General features: G+C 45.7%; 1 protein-coding gene across 1 annotated transcript; it reads right to left on the reverse strand.

The window, feature by feature from the left end:
* Positions 1-9,334: 9,334 nt before the first annotated feature.
* On the reverse strand, positions 9,335-22,003 carry LOC135378579 (uncharacterized). Its single transcript, XM_064611634.1, has 4 exons — positions 21,706-22,003; positions 17,936-18,046; positions 12,040-12,117; positions 9,335-9,494 (listed from the first exon to the last, which is right to left on the reverse strand). Exons 1-4 carry the CDS (start codon positions 21,937-21,939, stop codon positions 9,489-9,491), a joined length of 429 nt encoding a protein of 142 aa, XP_064467704.1. The 5' UTR covers positions 21,940-22,003; the 3' UTR covers positions 9,335-9,488.
* Positions 22,004-22,752: the final 749 nt, after the last annotated feature.

The following is a 22,752-nucleotide window of genomic DNA, read 5'->3' on the forward strand; positions in this document are numbered from 1 at the left end:
ATTGGGACACGAAGCTCCGTATGGATTGGACTGGAAAGAAAAAGAAAAAAATGAAAAAGTAGGAAGAAGAAGACGAAGCTCCGTATAATCCACTGATCTCTATGTATAAAGGCTGGATCGCGCATGGGAGAGGGGCTCGTGGGGGAGAGGCGTGCCTTCGGGCCGCCATGTTGGTGGGCCCTAAAGTGCTGTGTATGCCCATAGAAAACAATGGGAGGCAACAGAGATTGTGAGTATTTATTGCGCTGCTAGCATTGATCGTTGTTTGTCATCCCACAATTTTGTAAGGTGCCAGTATACTGATGTATCCTAACAGTGTTTCACAGGTGTCCTGCCGTTCGATTCTTAATTACATTATGTTTTGCATTCCGAAACTAGACCGTCACTGCAGTGCAGAGCTGGGGATTGTACTACAGCACGTTTCCCAGCCAATATTTCAATAAGAAACAACTTGAGGTTAATAACAACCATGTATATAATATTCCGTACTGTGTTCTGGACAAAAATCGTTCCATAAAGAACGGTCCGGGAAAAGATATACTCGCATGGCAGAGAGAGATCGTTCTGTAGAATCACAGCCGTTGTTTTAGCCGTGTATGCGTTTAGCATGATTTATATCAAGCATTGCCTTAAAAAGAGTCTTTTAGTAAACGACAGCGGTGCCTTGCCTTGCAAATATGGACACACCGAAGCAGCCCAAATAATTACTTCACGCAAATAGATCACACTCGTTAGGACAGTTAATCAGGTAGTGATGTAAGCTTAATCAATTAAGTTACTTAGAAAGTGGTAACACCTCCTTGAGACACAGGACTTATCTCTTTTTGAAGTACAGCCCTTCTATGTTTGTTTGCTTCTTCCTTTATTTGTTCTGATTATTTGCAGGCGCGGTTGTGCCAAACTGAATGTCCTTCTCCAGCACTCACATGCTTTTGTTGAATACAACTGCAGCGTGAGAAAACCTGCTTGGGGACGGGGTACTGCTATCCAGTGCTGACTTTGTCATGCTTGTTATATGGAGCATGTTCCAAAAAATGCAGCTCCACATATGGTCATCAAATTGCAACTGGACTATTTGGAGCTTGAAACAGTTGTGATTTTGTCATTTTGGCCCTCGTGTACCCAGTCTGTGAAACGCAAACAAAGAAGTCTAACACGATATGCTTTTGTAATGAAGATCACTGATGATGAGTAAAGAGAATATACCAGTTCAAGTTTATTCAATATTTATGGTGCATCGACAACAAAGGAAATAATACATCAGAACATTGGTTTGGGTGCAACCAGTTAAAAATGAAAATGTTGTTTAATAAATGCATTGGACAAATGTTAAAACATCAGTTTAAAACATGGTTTACAATCCCTGTATCTTCTAAAAATTAAAAAGATTAAAAACTATTCTAAAACGAATATGGGGAACTCTTCTAAAAAGAATTATAATCTCTAATTATTATATTGCTGGGTGAAGGAGCCTAAAGTGTAAGGTGTGTTTCTGATGTGAACATGTAAGAAAATATGCAAAACTGAGAGAGGCTAACCACAGTGCGTGCACTGAGGTTGTTCCTTCCTGTAAAGTAGAAACCAGTGGATGAGGAACGTGATACTTACCTGTACACCCAGCCGTATCACACTGCACAGATTATTCACTGGGTAGCCCTCATGACGAAACCTGTATTGAGAGACCACTTTTGCCTTAAAACTGCTTCAAATAGCACGACACGCTACAAATTATTACTATCGTAACAAGCTGACGATACAGCTCAGACACAAAGGCGTTATTCAAGTCGCGCCACACCACCGTTACGTAGGATTCTTTGTCACAAATCAAACCAAGGCACAAAACAATACCGATACGTGAAAAAAGGTGACAATCGTGGTCTCATTATGACGTAATACCGAACTTGTGCGTGAAGGTAATTCAAAGAAATGAATGTGGCACTTGCTTCCGCAGAGAACACCGTGTACCATGCTAGCAATGCACGCAAAAAAGCGCTCCACTGCTCGCACATATATTGATGACAACACTACCTGTGTAGTGTAACGTGTTCTTTCAAGCATATTACGCACTCAAACCGTATTTGCCGCCGGGTAAAATGCAAGTGTGCTCGATTTAACGTCGGAAGAGCGATCAAGCAACCTGCATCCAGTGCTCGTTTTGGGCAAAAAAAAAAAACACTTCATAATGGTCAACTAAATATACAGAATGGACGCCTATTTATTCCTCGATAAAGAGTGACTCACCTGTATAAATTTAGGCCCTGTAACCTTGCCAGTACGGTTGGTACGACCGTAACTGCAAGAAGTTGTCATGATCGCTGCGGCGACTGTTGTGGGTACAGTAAGATGGCGGCCGGTTTCTTCACGCTCGCGCTCCCTATCCGCGATCCAGCCTTTTACAATCGAGATCAGTGGTATAATCATAACCTAAAGGTCCACTTCCGATACCCACACAGGAACTGTATGTAAGTACATGCACGCACGCAGTTCATTATACTGCTGGCACAGAGGCTACTCCGATATACACTGACTTGAAAGTCCGCAACCTGGTCTGTCGTCATGAAATTGCCGCATAGTACCTCGATAGTCATAACATATCTTACTGTATCGGTTATGACGAGAGCAGTGCTGTGCTCCGTTTAATGGACCATATACATAAAACTGTATGCCCCATAAGGTATGGTAAAAAAGTGAGTTCATTACTTATGGTGCAATGCCATATCGTTGCACCATTTGCAGTTAGGGTAGTTCAAATTGTTCTTGTGGTAGTCCATAACATAAGCTATGATCATGAAAAACTCATCAGATTCCAAATAGTGATGTCATGACATTATACCATTTCCAAACAGGTCACTGCGAAACCGCCCACTCATAGCCCATCTGACAGATTATAGTCATAAGCTCATAAAATACTCAAATAGCAATAGGTAATGGCAGCAGACCATTTACAACAAGGGAAGCCCGAAATTATCCGGTGATGGTCTATAATACAGGTTATAATCATGAAACGCTCATAGAATCCCCAAATAGTCATAAGTCATGACATTATTTAATTCCCAACAAGGATAGTCCAAAACAGTCCAGTCATAGTATATATCGCAAGTTAGATTCATGAAAAGCTCATAAAATCCCGCATAGTCATAGATCATGGGATTCATTTCCGACAAGGGTGGTTCGAAATAGTCCAGTCATGGTCTATAATATAGGTTATAGTCATAAAAAAGCTCATAAAGTCCCGCATAGCCATAATCCATGTCATTATACCATTTCCCACAAGGGTGGTCCAAAATAGTCCAGTCATGGCCTATAATGTAGATTATAGTCATGGAAAACTCATAAAATACCACATTGTCACAGATCATGGTATTATACTCTCTGCAATGAGGTTACTCCGAAATAGTCCAGTTATAGTCTATAATGTAGGTTATAACAATGAAAAGCTCATAAAGCCTCGCACAGACATAATTCACGTCATTATCACATTTCCGACCAGGGAGGTCCGAAATAGTCCAGCCGTGGCATATAATGTAGGTTATAGTCATGAAAGCTCATGAAGTCCCGCATAGTCATAATTCGTGTCATTATACCATTTCCGACAAGGGTGGTCCGAGATAGTCCAGTTATGGCCTATAATGTAGGTAATAGTCATGAAAGCTCAAAGTCCCGCATGGTCATAATTCATGTCATTATACCATTTCCGACAAGGGTAGTCCGAAACAGTCCAACCTTAGTCTATAATGTAGGTTATAGTCATGAAAAGCTCATAAAACCCCCGCATAGTCATAAGTCATGACATTATTCAATTTCCAACAAGAGTAATCCGAAATAGTTCGGTCATAGTATACAAGGCAGGTTTTAGTCATGGAAAAGTCATAAAATCCCGCGTAGTCATAGAACATGGTATTATACTCTCTGCAATAAGGTTACTCCGAAATAGTCCAGTTATAGTCTATAATGTAGGTTATAGTCATGAAAAGCTCATAAAGTCTCGCATAGCCATAATTCATGTGATTATCCCATTTCCGACAAGGGTGGTCCGAAATAGTCCAGTCATAGCCTATAATGTAGGTTAGTCATGAAAAGGTCATAAAATCATGCAGTCATAACTCACGGAGCTATACCAATCTAATAAATGACAAAGTACTCGCAATTTATGTCCTTATCGTGCATCACTAGTCATGAATTACGGGGTTATACTGATTCCAATTGCGGCAGATGCAATGATATGGGCCGGATTAAATTGGCTGATCACTGCATTAATTAGGTTGACCATAGGATTAAACTGATACAACATAGGATTAAATTCAGTGACCATGGGATTAAAATGAGTGACCACAGGATTAAATTGAGTGCCCATTGGATTAAATTGAGCAAGAAAACCTGCAGATATCCCAGTGCAATCAAAAGTCAGACCAATAATTTTGACGTCTGGCCTCACTGGAACCCGGAAAGGAGTCTCGCAGGAAGGCTGGAGAATCACAAACAATGCTGCACTTTTTTATCTATTCAGTCTTGCCCTTGAAACAGCTCCGTAATCTTCAAACGCCTTCAGAGGAGGTCCTAGTGAACACTCGCGAGAAAGAATCACAGAGATGTCACCCGCGAACGCAAAACAGGTGGAGTGCATCCATTGGGCAGTGCTAATGTAACGGGAAGCGAGCACAGTCTTACGAGTAGAGGGTTGATGGCGATGGCGTACAAGGTGGGAGAGACAGGACATCCTTGACGGACACCACAAGTCACATCAAAGGGTAGACGACTGGCCGCCACCGACAGAGACAACGCTTCTTGCCCCCCTATACAACGAGGCCAAGAGGTGGAGCCCGGTTGGGTGCCCCACTTCTTGACCTCGTAATTTCTGATTGACTGTTTCACTGAAGAAAGTGACGGTTTTCGTGTCGCTCAGGTTCAAATTGGGAGTGGATTTACACGTAATGTGAGTTTAAACGCTCGGATTTCCAGGATGCCACCCTATACCTCAGTTCCCATTTGAAAGACGCATTCACGTAATTACCAAAAAACAATGACCGAATGTCTTTCTACCAATTCGACATTTTAGGAAAAGGTCCGGATATGCCAGGATAAGGTGCGAACTGTGTCTGTAACGTATCGGTAGTTAAGGCCAAAATGGTTTTGGTGTCGCGAACAAGTCTTTGATCTAAGTTTTCAAGAACCACTGAAATGAAATTTTGGTTGATCTATGCTCTGCTTAAAGTGCCACTACGGACTAAATCTCGTGTCTTCAGAATCCTACCAAAGCCAGGATCACGCAATTATTCGCGGAACCTTGAATTCGCGGTGCGTCGACCCTCCATCAGGCGTCTTAGGGGTCCTCCACCTCGAACTTCTGGGAAAGAGTTAACAAAAGGCAACACAACTGGACAGTAACTCGTTGCATTTGTCTTCCTTTTGAGCCCATCTGACTGAGAGGGCTGCAATCAGGGGGTCCTTACTCGGCTGGCGTCTGGGTCATCGCCGAAATGCCCTGCCTCCCGTCATTCTTGTCATCGCCTTTCAAAGGCCGATCACCGTGGCAGCGTACTTAAAGCCATATACGCTTGCTGGATGATCTAGGATTTCAAAGAACTGGAATCACAGGAAGCCGCCGTCCGTGCGGGATTTGTGAAGGCTGGACACTTGCCGCGGAGAAGAGCTGAACACTTTGTAAGGCAACGCAGTGCATGCACTAGCGTAAGAAACGGCGTGCATAAGTTGCATCAGCGTTATGGTCAAACTTATTACATATTTCGTTCACGTATTTTTCTGTCATTGATTCGAATATTTCGCATGCCCTTAAATTCGCGAACAAAAAGAGCGCTCGCGAATTTCGCGAAAATTAGTTCCTCGGAAAATTACTACTTATACAGTATGTTACTGAAATCTTGTCTCACTTTACATTCCTGCAAAATATTTTGGCTCTACGTGACGCGAAAGCTAGAGAAAATTAATTTTTGTTTTTGAGAACTGTGACGTCATGTTAGGCTCCGACGGAGCGCCCGGCTCTCATCTGGCAACGTTGTTCCCCTTCGCGTCTTCCGGGGGGCTCACTTTTTGCGCTCCGTTAGAGGAGTCCCACTTGACATATCCTCCGACCGCTCCGGCCTTCGACGCAAAGGAGTGAGAAAACATCTCTCCAATTTTCCCCTCTTTCGATCAGCGTCACGTGACTTCTCCACCATGTGACCCTTCCCGGACGCCGGCGTAGTTGCTAGGGGACGAGTGCCCTCTCCAGAACATGATATCATTGTAATTTGTAGGCTTATAATTACGTCACCCGCTCCTCGTGTCATCGAAACTTGTGAAGGCTCAGCAGATCTTCAAAAATTTTCAGAAATGCACAGCGTTCGTAAACAGGATCAAAATTTTGCTTATCGAATCCATGAGGCACCACCTTTCATGGACTAAATAAAATAAAAGCTGTTTTCCGAGTCCGGAGTGAAAAGGTGGTAACTTCAATAGTTACCACCTAGGTCAACATAGCGTCTGATAAAGGGTGTAAAAGTGTGCTAAAAGAAATTATACCCAAATTGCTACAAAAAGGCGTACACCCCCCTCGCTCACTGAATCAGAAGCGATAACCCTATCATTCGTGGCAATGGTTGACGGACAACGTGCTATGCGTTAAGTTCTGTTTTGGCTGTTCTGGCTCTCCTGCATGCAGCTGCTGCGGTCCAGGTGCGAAGGTTCACTAGGGCAGTCCTACTCACAGACTCAAGAACCGCTCTACGGGACGTGATGAACTCCATGAGTGACAACATCTTAGCGCGAAGCATCAGAAGATCGTGCACTCGGCATAAACAAACAGGAGGCGATATCGTCTTCCAATGGATCCCGTCCCACGTCGGTGTCGGCGGCAACCAAAGGGCGGACTAGCTGGCGTCCTCGGCAGACCTGGGCTGCAGCAATATTTTGCCAACTCCGGACGACACCGACAGGCAAATGGCCGTTCAGCAGCTTGTTGAACTGAGCCACCCTGGGATACGGGACATTATGCACCATCATCGCCCCTTCTTCCCATGAAAAACCTTCCTCGAAGCATACAGACCATGCTCCATAGGCTCCGTACTGGGTGTGCGTTCACCAACTCTCAGCTATTCAAGATCGGCTCTAGGGGTGACGCCTGCTGTGGCCACTGTCAACATCCCGAAACAATAGAGCACATCTTGCGAGACTGCCGAGCATACCATTCTGCGCGCGAAGCCCATCTCCCTCGCTCCACCTCGGGCGCGCTAGCGAACATCCTCTACCCCGGTAGTTCTTCTGCCGAACGTACCGCCAAAGCAAGAAACCTCATTCTCTCTATGCAGAAGGCAGGCCTTGCTGAACAACACATCTAATACTTTGCTCTCCCCGACGAACTCGTGCACCCTCACCACATCCCTATCCTTCATCCTCCTCTATCCTCCATCCGTCCGTCCTTTCTTTGTGTTTTGTGCTCCTTTTTTTTTTTTTTTTTTGCTATAGTCGTGACGACGCCCACTTCTGTGTGGCCAACAACGGCGAGCCTATCCTGCCATTACCCCCCCCCCCCCCCCCGTTTTGAGAGTAGGGTAGCAGGTAGAAATTTGCTACCTTTTAGGCACAACATATCCGACAAGTAATACCTCTTAAAAAATAAATGCCCACCCTTTTTTCTAAGAGTGCAGCGCCAGGTAGCTTTCCTCGCCTGACTGTTTTGCTAGGTACACCGCTAAGTTTCCATCACGAATCAAAATTTCTTGGCATTACCTTATACCTGTATCTACGATTTCGATCGCATACCAGGAACTCGGAAAGTCTCCTACAGCACCCTAATAAGGACTGTGCAGTACTTTCCTCTTTAAATTCTCCTCAACTTGGATTATGCATTTATACATTCCCACAACTGTTCCCGAGTATGGGGTTGACGTCTCACTTACACTCTTTACAAGTGTTGCAAAACCGAGCTATATGACAGACTCGGGCTTAAAACCACAGCCCGGCCCGGCTAAAGGTTTCCTTTTCGGGCCTGAGCTGGGCTCGGGTTTGATCATTGTGGGCCCGAGCCCGTGCATTGCCGGACCTAGGTCGGGCTCGAGCCTGTGTTACCCCTCTATTAGTTACTCACGGTCAAATTTTACAGCCTGATACACTGGGCCGGACTGGACCGAGCCCGGTAGCCTACAAATTTATCGGGCTCGGGCTGGGCTTGGGTCGAGAAAATTAGAATAGATCGGGCTTCGGCCGGGCTCGGGCTAGGTATGCAGCCGTCCGGCCGGAGCGGGTCCGAGGTAAATCAAAGGAAGGCTGGGCTCGGGCCAGGCCTAAAAATGCGGCCCGTGCAGTGTTCTAATATGAATAATTTTTGGCCTACCGTACCAGTCGCATTCGTCGACCGTAATGTTCAGTTCCGGCGTATACCTAATGTACAGAAGCTAATTTCTTACAGCGTATTAAACATAACTTGCAGTTTTCTTAACGCACATACTATCTCATTGGTACTGAGTTACTCTGAACTTGCTCGACCAGGAACAGTGTGCATATTGAATCTACCCGCTACTAAAATTTTTTTGAAAGCGGTCATTTCTTTTTCGTTGTGTTTCACACTGGAACCTTGTTTGACCACAGTTAAAAGGTTGTTTGAATGAAATATTTGACATTTTCTTTGGTACGCATAAAGGCTGCTCTAGTACTTAATAGTAACTTTTTTAATCATTGTTCTCCATTTTTGCTTTCTTGAGTCTGCGTGACAATGTTCCCTTCAAAAGGGATTATTTTCCACCGGGTACTCCGTCTCATATGTATCGTTCTCGCCGAAGAGGCGCCAAGGAGGACCTCGCGAAGGAGGTGGAGGCCGGGAATAGGCATCAATGTGGTCTCCGCTGAAACACTGGTCCCGATGCCCATTGTCCGCCAGTTGATAGTTAGCGCGTAGCTCGTGGTCGGTCGATAAGCTTGCGCGGATTGGATTCGTGAACTGGCTGGTCGTACAAGTTGCACGTAGTCCTGTGAGGTCGACGGCGATTCTATAAGCCATGATGCAAAGAGCGCTCCCCACGCCATAGCGTGTAAGCAATAGGCAATAGTTCAAGCCCGTTGTAGCTCGTCTTCTTCACACCTAAATAAAAGCCAACTTGGTCCCGCTGAGTCCCATGCAGGTACTCCATAAGAGGATCACGTATTCTTGCGTGCGCAGAAATTTATCAGAACTCACGCTCGTCGAAAGAATGCCTCCAACGCCACATCAAGCGTTTGGGGAGTCCTGATGTTTTCTTCTTCTGTGCAACAACAACAACTTTATTTTGATGATGATGTGTGGCGGTGATTCATCGTCAGAAGCGATACTCCGACTATGCAACGAAAGCACATGAGACGTTGCTTGTTTAGCGTAGGTAAATGCTATTTAATGCGTTACTGCCAAGCTACTTCACGAATAAAATACAGCATGTTCCTTGGGCGCATTGTTTAATGGTGTCTTCGGAGTACTTCAATACCGTGTGGCTCTTACGGCTTTACCGGAGACGATTTGCTGCTCAGTACTGAAATAAAACAAAATGGTCTATCAGGGAAGCAGCCGAATTAAGTTGCAAATTCGATACTATACGGTGCTGTATGCGGTGCGATAACTACAACAGACCAATAGCATACTGAGCCTATAGTTACTCATGGTTGACCTAGCTCATGGAGAAGAAATGCACGCAAACTGCATTCGCTCCACTGGCACACATGGTATGTCGTGCCTTTACAGATGAACAGCCAGAATGTGACCTAGTTGGTGTACACGTGGAAAGGGTAACATTTCCATAGTTTGAGAAGGGGAGACTGGAATACACTGTTAGCCGAAGAGGTGTTTGAAAAAGGTGAAACAGGTAGATTTCGCATTTATACTCCTTTCACGTCAAAGTTACTCCTCACAAAAAAAGCAGAAAAGATTTTCGTTTTCTCCTTCGCTCGAGAGGAAGGCGTAAAGGAGGCGTACGAACCTCCCGGAGAAGTGGTAACGCGTGCATTTTACTCCTTCTTCCACCGTCTCTCCTCGACTGCTCCGTCGCCTTGTACTTTCATCCGCGTATGAAGAATACGTAAGAATACGTAAATGCACACCTCCGTGATGACATAAAATACGCGTACTCTGCCCCTCGTTAGTCGCCAGTCCTCACCAACACAAGCAAATTATTAGTGAACATGTTTGATTCTGCCGCAGTCTTGTGCCCCTACGCGAGTTCCCTTTTCACGTCGGTTTGGAGTTTGGTGACGTGATTCAGCGTTTTTCTCACAACAAGTTGGGTTGAGGAATTAAGCCGTCCTTAATGCCAGTTACGTTACAAATAGTTTTGGTTTCATCCGCGTATAGCGCAACCAGCGGTTTATGACGAGAACGAAGGAGCTGCACATCAGCAACAAATGAAGGCATTTTACTGATATAGGTCATCTACATGAATGGCGTAAGCGTTTTATAGCTCCCATGTGTGCTTCTATGCAACGATTCTAAGATATTCTACGAAATTTGCAAGTAAAGAAGCATTAACGACAGTGGGAAGACGGCCTATTCGTCTCTATTCGTATACCAGTCCTAGACATTACTTTTTTAAAAGATGAACCCATCCAGCGGAAATGTCGTCTAATTTGCAACCTACCAGGTTGCGTTGGTGTAACAGTTATGTGGTGCTTGCAGATGGCGAATACCATTGGGAGCAGTTTCTGCCCCGCGCCGGGTGAAGTTTTATTGCATGCTCCAGGCGGGGTCGCACGGGTTTGCCTTGTCAATGGAATGCTATGCGATGCGAGCTCTGCGCATAGCGCGTATTTTCTCGAGTTTGCTTTGGCCACGTGGAGTTCAGCAAACTGTTTCGAAATCCCACAACATAATTAAACACAACGGGACGCGTCATGTTTCCACAGTTCAAGTGACGCAGGACAACGTGCACGACAAACGAGTTAGAACAACAACAACAAAAAAAAAAAAAAGTGCACCAACTTGACGGACTCACTTATCGCGCGCATGCCTCCTTTTCTCTGTCATGTTCCTCTGGATTTGCCCCGACTATGCTCCTTGCTCTATTGCTCCTTGGAGCCTTTTTTTTTTTTTTTGCCCCTGTTCCGGCAGTGGCACATTTAAGTCATCCCCCAATTCTGCTAATGGGACACTTTTTGCCCTTCCTGGGGCAGAACTTTGACACAGCTCTGCCAATGGAATGCGCCAAAAGGGTGAACTTAGCCTCCTTCCAGCCACGATTACTACAAGTGTTCATTACCTGCTATCTGTCTTGCCGTGTCTCCGAAAACACAAGCAAATGTCTCACACCACGATAGTCGTCACAGTAAACGTTGTTTCCTAAAGTTTCATAAGTCCTACCGTTCTTATTTATTCCATTTTTCTTTTTTAGATAGCGAGCCATATACGTTTCACTGAATTCTCAGAAACATATGTTATTATAATACTACGAATATGATGATGCCACTAAACTGTAAGAAAAAAGGAGTAAAGCTGGGAGTACCTGCAGCCTCTAGTCCCCAAGATTGCACTTACTCTCCATTTTAGTCCAATAACCCCAACATTTACTCCCCAGGACTGCAAATACAGTCACTGAACTTCGCAAATGGTCTCCTGAATGCAACAGTCTACATAAATATGTGCTGTTCGTGAATCTGATGGAATAAGACTATATAACTTTGCTAACTTAGCAATTTTTCACCCACGCAGAGGGAGAAATAGTTCGCGATATTTTTTTTTTTTTTTGCCAAATTGTGCCCTATGCGTGTCACAAGATTTTAATTCACTCGACACATCACGGTTGACGGTTTGATTCGAAGTATTTTCATTCATGCACACGAATTATGTACCTGGTACTCTTAGAAGAGAGCGTGGAACGCAGTCTCCTCTCTGTGACGCTCATTTAGTCCCATGCATTTACTCCCGAAAGGGAGTAATTTTTGTGGCAGAGCATTTCATTCCCAAAAGGGCTAAAATCACTCTTTTTTTTTTCTCGGAGTGTATTCGTCATTATCTAGTTTTTGCATTATGCACACTAGTGTGACAGAAGCTAGGAGTCCGGGAAAAGAATGAGAATAGCGCAAAATTACCATGCATTCGAAGCTCTTCAGTCGCATATCCTTCGATCTGTAATCTTCTACAACCGTTGTCATGCACCACCAATAGAGCTGCGAAGAGAACGGCTTCGTTTCACTCACGCACATAACACTGAACAACGAGCAACACCACCACCACAAACGGTTCATGCGCAAACTTGGATGCGTGAAATACACAGAAGTTTTATAAATAAGCGAAACAAAAACTGTGCTACTGGGTGCTGGACAATGGGCCCAACATTTTGTTGCACTACAAGGAATTGTGATGCTACTGAGTGAGCGTTGATGACATACGCCCGTTCGCGGCTCGGCCAGGGGGCGCTCCTGTGTACCGCCGTCAGCGCCACTTGTGGTGATAGCGCTAAGTTTTCGTAAGTCACGCGTTCTCTAATCTAGAGGTGTGCGCCGCCGCGCCGAAGCGCCGCCGCCGGAGGTCGGGCCCTCGCCGTCGCCGCCGTACAAAACTTTACTAGTTTAGGCTGCCAAGGGGGACGTCGGACAAAGTAGGAGACACGACAACAGAAACAGCTGTTTCTGTTGTCGTGTCTCCTACTTTGTCCGACGTCCCCCTTGGCAGCCTAAACTAGTAATGTCACACCAACTACCCCAACTTTGCACTTTGGTACAAAAACTGTCGGCGCGCCGCCGCCGCCGCCGCCGATGTTGAAAAATCGGCGCGGCTGTGTAAAGGGCAACCTCCATGGAGCGAATTTTTGCAACGAAGTTCGCGCGGCAGACTGCCACGCGCGTTTCGCCGCCAGTTGTTCGCCGGCACCAGCTCCATGGAGCGAAAAACCAGCGGACGGCGTCGGGAAGTCACGCTGTGATGTCACTGTTGCCAGGGTATAAGGTGAAAGCTTAGTGAAATCAGTTGCTCGAAAAAGTGCATTTAATGTCACAAATTTTGCAACTAAATCCAACAACTGTCTGAAAAGATGCGCCCAGTAACGTACCGAAAAGCATATTCACTACTGCGAAAAGAAAACATGTTTCTTGGCAGAGAATGCCTCACGTTCTAACGATGCAGTTGGCGAAACAGCGAGCCCATTTTGATCCACTTTCTATAAACGAATATCTCACATACCTAATATTTTGTTTGTTTTTCTTTCATCTTAGGTTCCAGGCTTCATTTGTGGTGTTTTTAGCAGTACTTAAGTAAACTTGTCATTCAATTCTTGCAGGTTGTTTGCCGGTCATCCACCAACACCATAGCACTGGTCATTATCCATATACAAGGTGTTTTGTTTTTTGTTCGTCACAGAATTTTTGTTTAAAAAATAGCGGAACGAAATACATGCCGCTTTTGAGTTGGTCAGGCGAATATTATCTCGAAGAAAGTATGTAATTATAAGATCATTAATTACCTCAAATTCATTAATACTTTAATTAAGGGATTTCGCGTAAAAACGGAATAGCAGAACGGAATATATTCATCGTTGAAAGCCATTCCCTGCTTAAGAAATTCTTAAACACGCACGTGTGTTGAAATATCCGACGCTGAATGTCGCTATGCAAATGAGCCGAAACAAGAAGTACGCAATTTCCGAGCGCAGAAATGACGCGACCTTCGCCTTATCTGGCCAACAGATTAGCGCCTACATCAATCAGCTCGATCGCTCCAAAGCACTTGGTCCTCTCACGTGGATTGCCCGTCGCTCTTTCTGCGCTCGAAAAGTGCTAGCAAATAGTGCATTTTGTGTGTGCCGGCGAAAAGCACACAGTCAGAGAGGGTGTTTTCAATCGCGGAATTGCGGGGGTTATAATGCGCGCGAAGCACGGCAGACTCAACCCACTCGTTCTGGACAAGTTTGTACTGTAAAGCCCTTTAATTTCGCGAGACCTTAATTTTCGCGAATTTTGCGAATCGAGAAAATTCGAGGAACTCGAGGAGCGCGCGAAATTTCGTTGTTGCGAATATATCCCTACTCGATTCGCGAAAATTTAGGGCTGCGAAATTAAATGATTTTACAGTGTTTATTCATGATAACTACAGACTCTGCAAAAATACTGTTCAATGACGTGGTGGGTGCGCCTTATGTCATATCGTTTGCTAACGTTCGCATATTTATATGGTTTTCCAAAAAGTGCCACTGGATCAGTGGACAGAGCTTTCACGCGTCGCCGTCCTGTGAACGTTCAGCACTCGCTATAACTGTTACGTGTAGTTGCCATTAAAGGGATGGCTCGTCGTTCTGATTATCTAGCTATGTTCTTTTCTCCAGCGCTTAACGCGCACTTAACCCGCCCAGTCGCAGTTCTTGGGCGACGACCTTCTTGAAGTGCTTTACTTCTCCTAATGTTCCTTTGTGTGTTCGGTTTTCTTTCATAATACTATCCAGTGCTTACGCACTCGTTTGGTGCAAGGTACAGTAAATACTGCCACCGTCGCGGTGTCTATGATGGAGAAAATACCCCCGCTCTGAGGTGTTCGTGCGTCCCCGTTGGAGAAGAGAACATATTGACAGCCCACGGGGCGCACGCCGATATGACAGCATCGGCGTGACGCCGCTGACGCCGCCGCCGCCGGGCCTTCAACGTGCTCTACGCCGCCGCCGAAAAAAATGCCCACGGCGCACACCTCTACTCTAATCATGCACACGACATGCGCTGTGTACGGGTGATCAATCTCTGTCACGTTAAAGAAACCGAATATTTTTTCCCTTATCGTAAGTTCGAGGAAGGAAAACCAACTACGACGGCACTTCATCGCTGCATAAAGGGCAACCTCCATGGAGCGAATGTACCGCGAAAAAGCTGTGAACTTCGCTCAGCGTCAAAAATGTGAGCGTCCGCCGCCGATCTGCCCATGCCAGATATTTTCGCCCAGCGTCCGCGATTCCGGAAGCGTCAACTGCAGATGAACCAATCAAAGTGCTCTTCCGCTACGAACCTACGCCAGATCGCCTGCACGTGGTCGTCTGCTCTCGTGAATCATCGTCATCGTCCTCTTCTTGCATCTGGATGCTATCGTCTGCTCGCTGTTTCGCCAACTGCATCGTTAGAACGTGAGGCATTCTCTGCCAAGAAACATGTGTTCCTTGCGCAGTAGTGAATATGGCTTTCGGTACGTTACTGGTCGCATCTTTTCACACAGGTGTTGGATTTAGTTGCAAAATTTGTGACATTAAATGCACTTTTTCGAGCAAGTGATTTCACTAAGCTTTCACCTTATACCCTGGCAACAGCGACATCACAACATGACTTCCCGACGCCGTCCGCTGGTTTTTCGCTCCATGGAGCTGGTGCCGGCGAACAACTGGCGGCGGAACGCGCGTGGTAGTCTGCCGCGCGAACTTCGTTGCAAAAATTCGCTCCATGGAGGTTGCCCTTAACAAGGTACTCGTATTAGTGAACAGGCTCGTGATCCGAGTAGGATGTCTCGCAGGTGCCGTAGAACTTTTAGCTCTGAGTGAACCCTAAATGAAGAATGAAGGCTGGGTGGATACAGTTGCGTATCTCCGGTATGGATCACTGGGAGGGTATGGAATCCCGTGCAGTAGCGATTAATGAAATGAATCGAGAGAGCACTATGGGCGCAGCCTGTAGTCGGCTCTCTATGAGCGCCACAACCTCTATTGTATTTTTTTCTATATCAAACCGAATCAACCACTTTCACGTATTCGTGGCTGTTTCAAAAGAGATGAATACGGGCGTCAAAATTGCATCGGCACGAAAACTGGGAAATGTCCTTGCGGTTGAAATTTGGCCCTAAGAGAAGTTTTCTCATCGCGGTCTGTAAACAGGAGCACGCCGTTCCGAAATATATACTCCAGTACATAGTCCGAACACTGATCAGATTAACCGATACCTAGCTGATTATGTATATCCTGATATGTCTATCATACACAAGAGAGATTTCAAACACATAAACATATAAATATGGTAGCCCTCGGATTTCAACTTGGTCTTCACGGTTAATGAGAACTGACAATTTCTAACTTCATGACAGACATGTTTGAAGTACAACTTTCCTCGCATCATTGAAAGAGCCAGCGGCTGCCGGCGAATCCTGCATAGATATGACCTTTTTGAGACACTTTGGAAGGATTCAGATGCAGTCGCGACATCGCATACCTCTCTTAGAATTCATTCCACCTATATCCGTAGAATCTGTAACTAGGAATAACGAAACAAAATAAATGTATAATACACAAACATCATTGTTGTACAATATGTGTGTAATATAATATCATAACCGCAGGCGAAATCCCTGATGAATGAAGTCTGAGTGTGGGCCACAAAGAAACTATGCTCCGGTGGGGAGTCTTTTCTTTTCTTTTTTTTTTTCGGTTTGTGCGTTTCCATAACGTGTCCCCGTTCTTCGTTTTTCCTGTTCACGGCCTGCCCATTCTCGGAAGTTCGGAAACCACCGGAAGGTTGCACATGGAGTCCCGTTCTTCGCCCGCAGAATTTACTTGAAAACTTTTCATTCGCGTGGCCACCAGAGGAGAAAGGCGGCGCTAGCGACACCCAGCCGAATTTCAGCCGGACGTCCCTATACTTTAGATTGTTTATTTCAACTTGGGGCGTTTGCAGCGGGTAAACGAATTGAGACGGCCGCAGGAAGAGGCAGGTAAAACGCTGAAAGCAGCGCCAGTGTCATCAAGAAAACGGGTCTTGGCGGCGCGATCAACGAAGAAAAATAGACGACTGATTGCTTGGGTGGGGGAAACAGTGTTCGCCGTCAAAGGCTCTCGGGAGTGTTTCCGGGTCAACCGCAAGGTGCAGAGCGGCGTCACCGAAACGCTGGTGGTACCAGCGAGGTGGCGAGTTGTCGCTGTTGATGCAAGGAGAGCGCCGGCGATGGAACCTCCTAGATGATAGACGAGACACACGAGAACGACTTGAAGAGCGGCTAGTTGAGGGGCGATGCACATCAGACATGCAAAGTGCGGCAACAGTCTTCGAAAGTCGCTGGATCTCAGACCGTATGGAGGAAAGTCCACCGCTAAGAGCGGAGCACGCCGTGGAAGAGGATGGGTAGGATGGGGTGGGTGACGAATGCCACGAGTCGTAGCATCGACTGTTGGAACGGCGACTTCCATAACCTCGTCGGCATGGTGTGCAAGGTCAGAAAGGGTCAATTCTGCAGCCGTCGCAAAGACCATCCGTACGGCTTCATCAGGCAAGGCTCCATCGAAAGTGGTAGTTCTGTCAGCCATGAAGGCTTGCATGACACGCAGTAACTGTGAAGGGCAGCGATTGCCCAGCTCCTCTGACGATAATAGCTACTGAAGCCGCTTGCGCTCCGACAGCATGGTGCGTCGCAGGAAGGCGATCTTCAAGTCGTCGCAGGGCTAGTGCGCAGGAGGGTTCGAAATGACGTCAACGACGTCCATGGCGGTCTCAGGCAGTAGGGAAGTGACGATGTGCCGGTACCTAGAGAGCTGTGAGATGATGCCCGCAAGAAGGAACTGGGCTTCGACTTGTTGAAAGATGGTGGGGTTTCTCAGCCAGAACGCAGGGAACCGAACGGCAACGTGGTCTAGTGTATGCTGACCAATGTCCGGGAGAGGTGGGTTGAGGTGGCCGTCGGAGAAATCAATGCAGAACAGAAGGGTAGACATTCGTTTCCGGGTCACCAACAATGACGAGCTAGAAGTTACTATGTCAAGAATTCGGGGTACAACTGACTGGGTATTCTCGATAGGCAGCTAGCCACGAAAACTACGAATTCAAAAAGCGTGCCCCGATGGGGCACCTGACTTCGTCGTCTCTGCGGCTTCGGCGCCACGGCTTTCCCGTTTGGAATCTTAGGTTATCTCTTATTATCTTATCTTATCTCTCTTTGGTTATCCTTGTAGTCCTTGAGTAGTTGTGCTTTAAACGGCATTTCCACGTTCTATATAACAAAATCAGCTAGCCGAGTAGCTTGAGTAGCTTTCCCCACCTTTGGTTCTTTCGGTTGACACTTTTCAGGAGTGTATTCCTCTCCCACTTTACAAACGGACTCAGCAGCGAGAAATCCAATGTGGTAGTGAGTGCAGTCCTGAGTTGGGCTCTGCACACAAACATACAATAACAAAACGTTGGCAACCAACTGACTAACCACTGTAGTAAAATGCACGAGAGAGAGAGACGCGCTACAAAATATAGCTCAACCTGTACGCATAGCTGCGAATTTTCATCAGAGGGGGTAGGGAAGCGGGTTTGTGATGTAGAAACAAAGGAGAAAAAACAAAATGGTAAAAGAAGTAGCTGGTTGACCAATATCACAACCATTGATAAAACTAGTCGAAAGAGGGACAGTCAGTTGAACAGTGATGCTCGTTCTACAATGTCTTGTGCTGCGGTATAACTTAGCATCCCAGGTAACGTTTAATGTCCGCGACCTCAAAGTTATTTGCAACATTCATTTGTAACATTGTAGCAACATCTGTACACAACATTGTAGCAACATTTGTATACAAAATGTACACAACGTTATCAACGTATGTACAGTGCTCGCAACTTCCAACCAATCTCCCGATGCCGTAACCTCGCTCGGATGTGCGCTCGACTGGCGGCGAACATCGCAATCAGTACCGGGCCTGACCCATGTTCTTTCGAGCGGGGGCATGATGTTGACATGCTGTCGCTTGTTGTCAACACGTGTGGAAACAGAGTCGACAAACAACAAAATCTGGGACAATCTTCGGAATGACACTGCGTGTCTGTCTGTCTGTTTTGCCACTTACCATTTTTTTCAGCTGGCCATGTCCGGTGCAGCGCCCAGCCTGAGGGCCCCGAACAGCACCATATGTCATCTCCCCTTCTTTTTCCTTCTTAATAAACATATCCCCCCATCCCACCGTCCTCCCTTTACATTTGCGTGCGCGTCGCAATGTCGCGACTTAACAAAAGGCCGAGCCTTCATGCTCTGAGCTTCACAAATTATCATTACCTTACAGCGATTTATCGAAAACTTGCGCAATAATCTTAAAGATATTAATGGCAAAGTAGGCACGTTGTAATGTCGCCCCGAAGATTGCCCAGATATTGTTTTTTGTCGGCTCTCTTTCCACATGTGTTGACAAAAAGCGACAGCACGTCAACATCCTGCCACCCCTCGAATGAACATCCTGCACCCGACCCGGTACAGATTGCGATGTTCGCCGCAAGTCGAACGTTTATCAGAGCGAGGTCACGGCATTGGTTGCAAGTTGCAAGCACTGTGCACAACATTGTGACAACATGACAACTGTAACATTCCACACAGACGCTATGTTATGGCGACATTTATGTAATATCGGCAAGATGTTGACGGGGTACTTGCGCTTAATTCACTACGTTTTTCAACGTGGGAAACCAGATGCATTGTTGACTACAGGCACCTATATGCATCACTTGTTCCCGTCTTACCTCTGAAACGCTGTGCGGGCAGCATAAGTGTCGTACCCCACGGACGAGAGTTTATCACTGCCTCTACTTCTGTAACATGTGACAGGAGTGCCTCTCCACCCAAGCAGCACGCCAATATTGTTCCAATATTGGACCCATGTGGGATGCAAGAATTATCAATATTCGTCCAATGGTGGGACCAATATGGGCTGCCTATATTGACAAGCCTATTTTGCGCCAATATTTCGTGTTAACGCCAACGGTGAGCCCGCGTAATAATAAAGCATTATCCGGTATAATATCCGGTCTTCTTTTCCCTTTTTTTACCCCTACAGACCTTCTGACTGATCCACGTTGCATAGCATTACAAAAACTACATTGCATCGCCCCAAAAACGATGAACAGGTGCTACACACGTCTTGCTGAAGGATCCCGGCACTCGTATTGCCAACTGTAGGATGGGACAAACGAAAGCTTACCACATCACATTTCAAAAATAGTACTGCCCTCGCCCTAAAAACGAAGAGCAGGATCAACTAGTGCTACGCAGGCAGTCCCACGGAACAAGCCTTCATTGGGATCGCAATAGTGTATAAACCAAAAATTTCCAACCAGCTCCTAGAGTACAAAGGAACGAAACACTTTCGTGACGGTGACGGACATACGCCTCAACAAGTCACATGCCTGCAGTAACGTCAAAGCACCTAGCGTTACAGGAGAGACATCCCTTCCTATCAGACATTGTGTTCTTTACTTGACCTGCCGCAATTCCATTGAAGAACCAGCGACATTTTTGCCTGAATGAAACGACCGATCCGAGTGTCGCGCATGCGCATTAGTTGTGGGACACTAGATTTCATCGAACGACCACGCTTTCAGTCGGTTCGATCGACTAGCATCTCGAAGCAAGATGGCGGCTGTTTGTAGCAAGTGGAAAGTTGAGTTGTGTTGAGTTGCAGTGCATGTTACAGTCAGACTGCCACCTATTTTGACTGTTTCGAACAATGTGTATCATCTGCGGGAAGTTGTTGGATGTAACGACGTATTGAGTTGGGCTTTTCACACGCTTCAACGTCCAATCTTGCCGTGCCGCTTGGGCATTTGGTACAAGTATACGAACACAGGTATGTACCATTTTATGCATCTTTAGTCAATATGGGGTGTACACGGGTGATATGGGGCCGACATTTTGCCCATATTGGTTCAAACTTGGCAATATGGGGCCCATATTGCCAAGTTTGAGAAAATATGGGGAAATCCTGGGAAAACGGTCCCATACTGGACCGCTGTCGCCAATGCTCAGCCAATATGGATCCAATATTGTGTGCTGTTTGGGCAATGATAATGATGCGATTTGTTGAACCCATCGGCGAGTTTCGAGTCCGTGCAAAAATAGCACAACGCTTACTCTACCGGTCGACAACATTTTTCGTATAGGGTGAGGGTTGAAGCCCCTGCTTGAACGGTACTTAAAGGTACTGTAAAGCAGCAGGCAAGCTGTTAATATTGGCAGCGGCATTTGAAAGCTTATTCCGAAAGAAATCCACACTGCAAATTTTATGTGCGACAGAAAACTCTAAATATTTTTTAATCACGACTGAAATTGCGGTGAAAAGACGAAGGGCGACGCCTGGTGGGAAACCATCGCCTATTCGTCGAGCAACAGCGTTACATGTCCCAAACCTTGTATCGGCTAAGTCATGGGCTAAGTAGCCGGCTTCGTGAACTTTCTTTTAAAAGTTTGTTCAAACGAGATACTTCCAACCGTTGTGTTCCAACCTGACATATGTTATCTCAAAATGCAAGAACATTGGTACATCGTGGAAATAAGTAACAAACTGTCAGCAGAAACACCATGAGAGTCACCCACGCAAAAATGCAACTTGTGAGGCAAGCCGACGTGGTGATGATAGCGGTCCACAGATGCCGCTGTACACTCCCATTGTTATTGGCATGTTTATGTTCGCCGCCCTACAAGGGGGAACTGCAGAATTCGTGTTGGGTCAGACACAGGGTTGCCCGTAATATTCAATCTGAATTTTCTAATAAACTACGAGGCGGCTTTGAACGAAATTTGTGGCGTTTGTATACTGAGCACCCAGGCTGTCAAATGAGCCAGCAGTATAAAATTGTATGCCTGCTGCTTTACATTTCCTTTAACCATTAGGAGACTTCGAGTACAGGATGGTAACATGTAGCTTGGACTCCAATCGAATGTCTTCCGCTGATACCAGTTTTCCTGGCGCATGCATCGTGTGCCATGTCGCATGAAATAACGTGAGTGTGAATAAAATGCACTTCGCATAATTTTCACTTGGACATGACTATTTTCACACATACCTGGTAAGAAGCAGTACGGACGTCTATGACGGCAAGGTAGTCATCCAGCCCTTCGGCAGTTCGCTGAGAAGCTGCAAAATAGCACACTTCGAAGTAAAGAGGCACAAGGTAGGGCTGACTAACATTATGATATTTGATATTAAGATGGCTTATATCAAGTTGGCAATCAAACGCCAATGTTTCCAACCAAATACTCGTAACGAAACCAGCAATGAAGATCCAAGAAAGACGCATGTTGTCGGCCCGTGTTTCTCCGTGACGAAATTAATATATCTATATGCCTACCGGGACGGATGTTAATACCTGACACGTTTTCTATTTGACACCATTTATTGAGGCAGTTTGAATAGCCTGGACGTCGAAGGATGATTATATACGACACTTCATACGTAACGTCAGCGCGTACATACGTTCAGGCGTTCTGAAGTGCCGTTTATCGTGTTCTTTGTTTAGACAGCTGGCGTGGAAATGAAGATGTCTTCTCTTGAAAGTTTTACGAACATGTATCAATGCGACCCACTTAGTTGCATTCATTCTGTGTTGAACAGAGCAATTTTCATAAGTCACTTCCACAGAACCTGAATCTATTCACTAAGATATCTCATGTCAGTAGTATAATTATGTTGAGAAACTACGGCAATGAGAAACTACGGCACCCCCGCCACTGTCGAGCCGACTTTTTTTCAGGATTTTTATCCGTGCGCGCTTACCCGCTCACATTTTTCAGCCTAGGCCGACTTCTTTCATCATTTTTCAATCTGTGCCGACTTCAATCGTAATTTTTTTCCGGCTACAACAGGTGTGCAGTAGGCATTTTACATGCAAAGGATAGCCATACACAAAAGTACAAGTGAAAATATATTTATTAAAGTCATTAGTGTCAGGAATTATGTTATGACTCTGCGTGAAGGAGAAAAACACAGCCAAAAACATGAAGCAGAAGAAACACAATACACGTAATAAAGAACAAACTTATTACAGGTACGATGCAATAGCATTGAAGGGGTATCACACATCATACACAATATTTTTTATTAGTGGTAATCA

Source organism: Ornithodoros turicata, chromosome 1 (assembly GCF_037126465.1).
Source record: "Ornithodoros turicata isolate Travis chromosome 1, ASM3712646v1, whole genome shotgun sequence".
Taxonomy (NCBI): Eukaryota; Metazoa; Arthropoda; class Arachnida; order Ixodida; family Argasidae; genus Ornithodoros; species Ornithodoros turicata.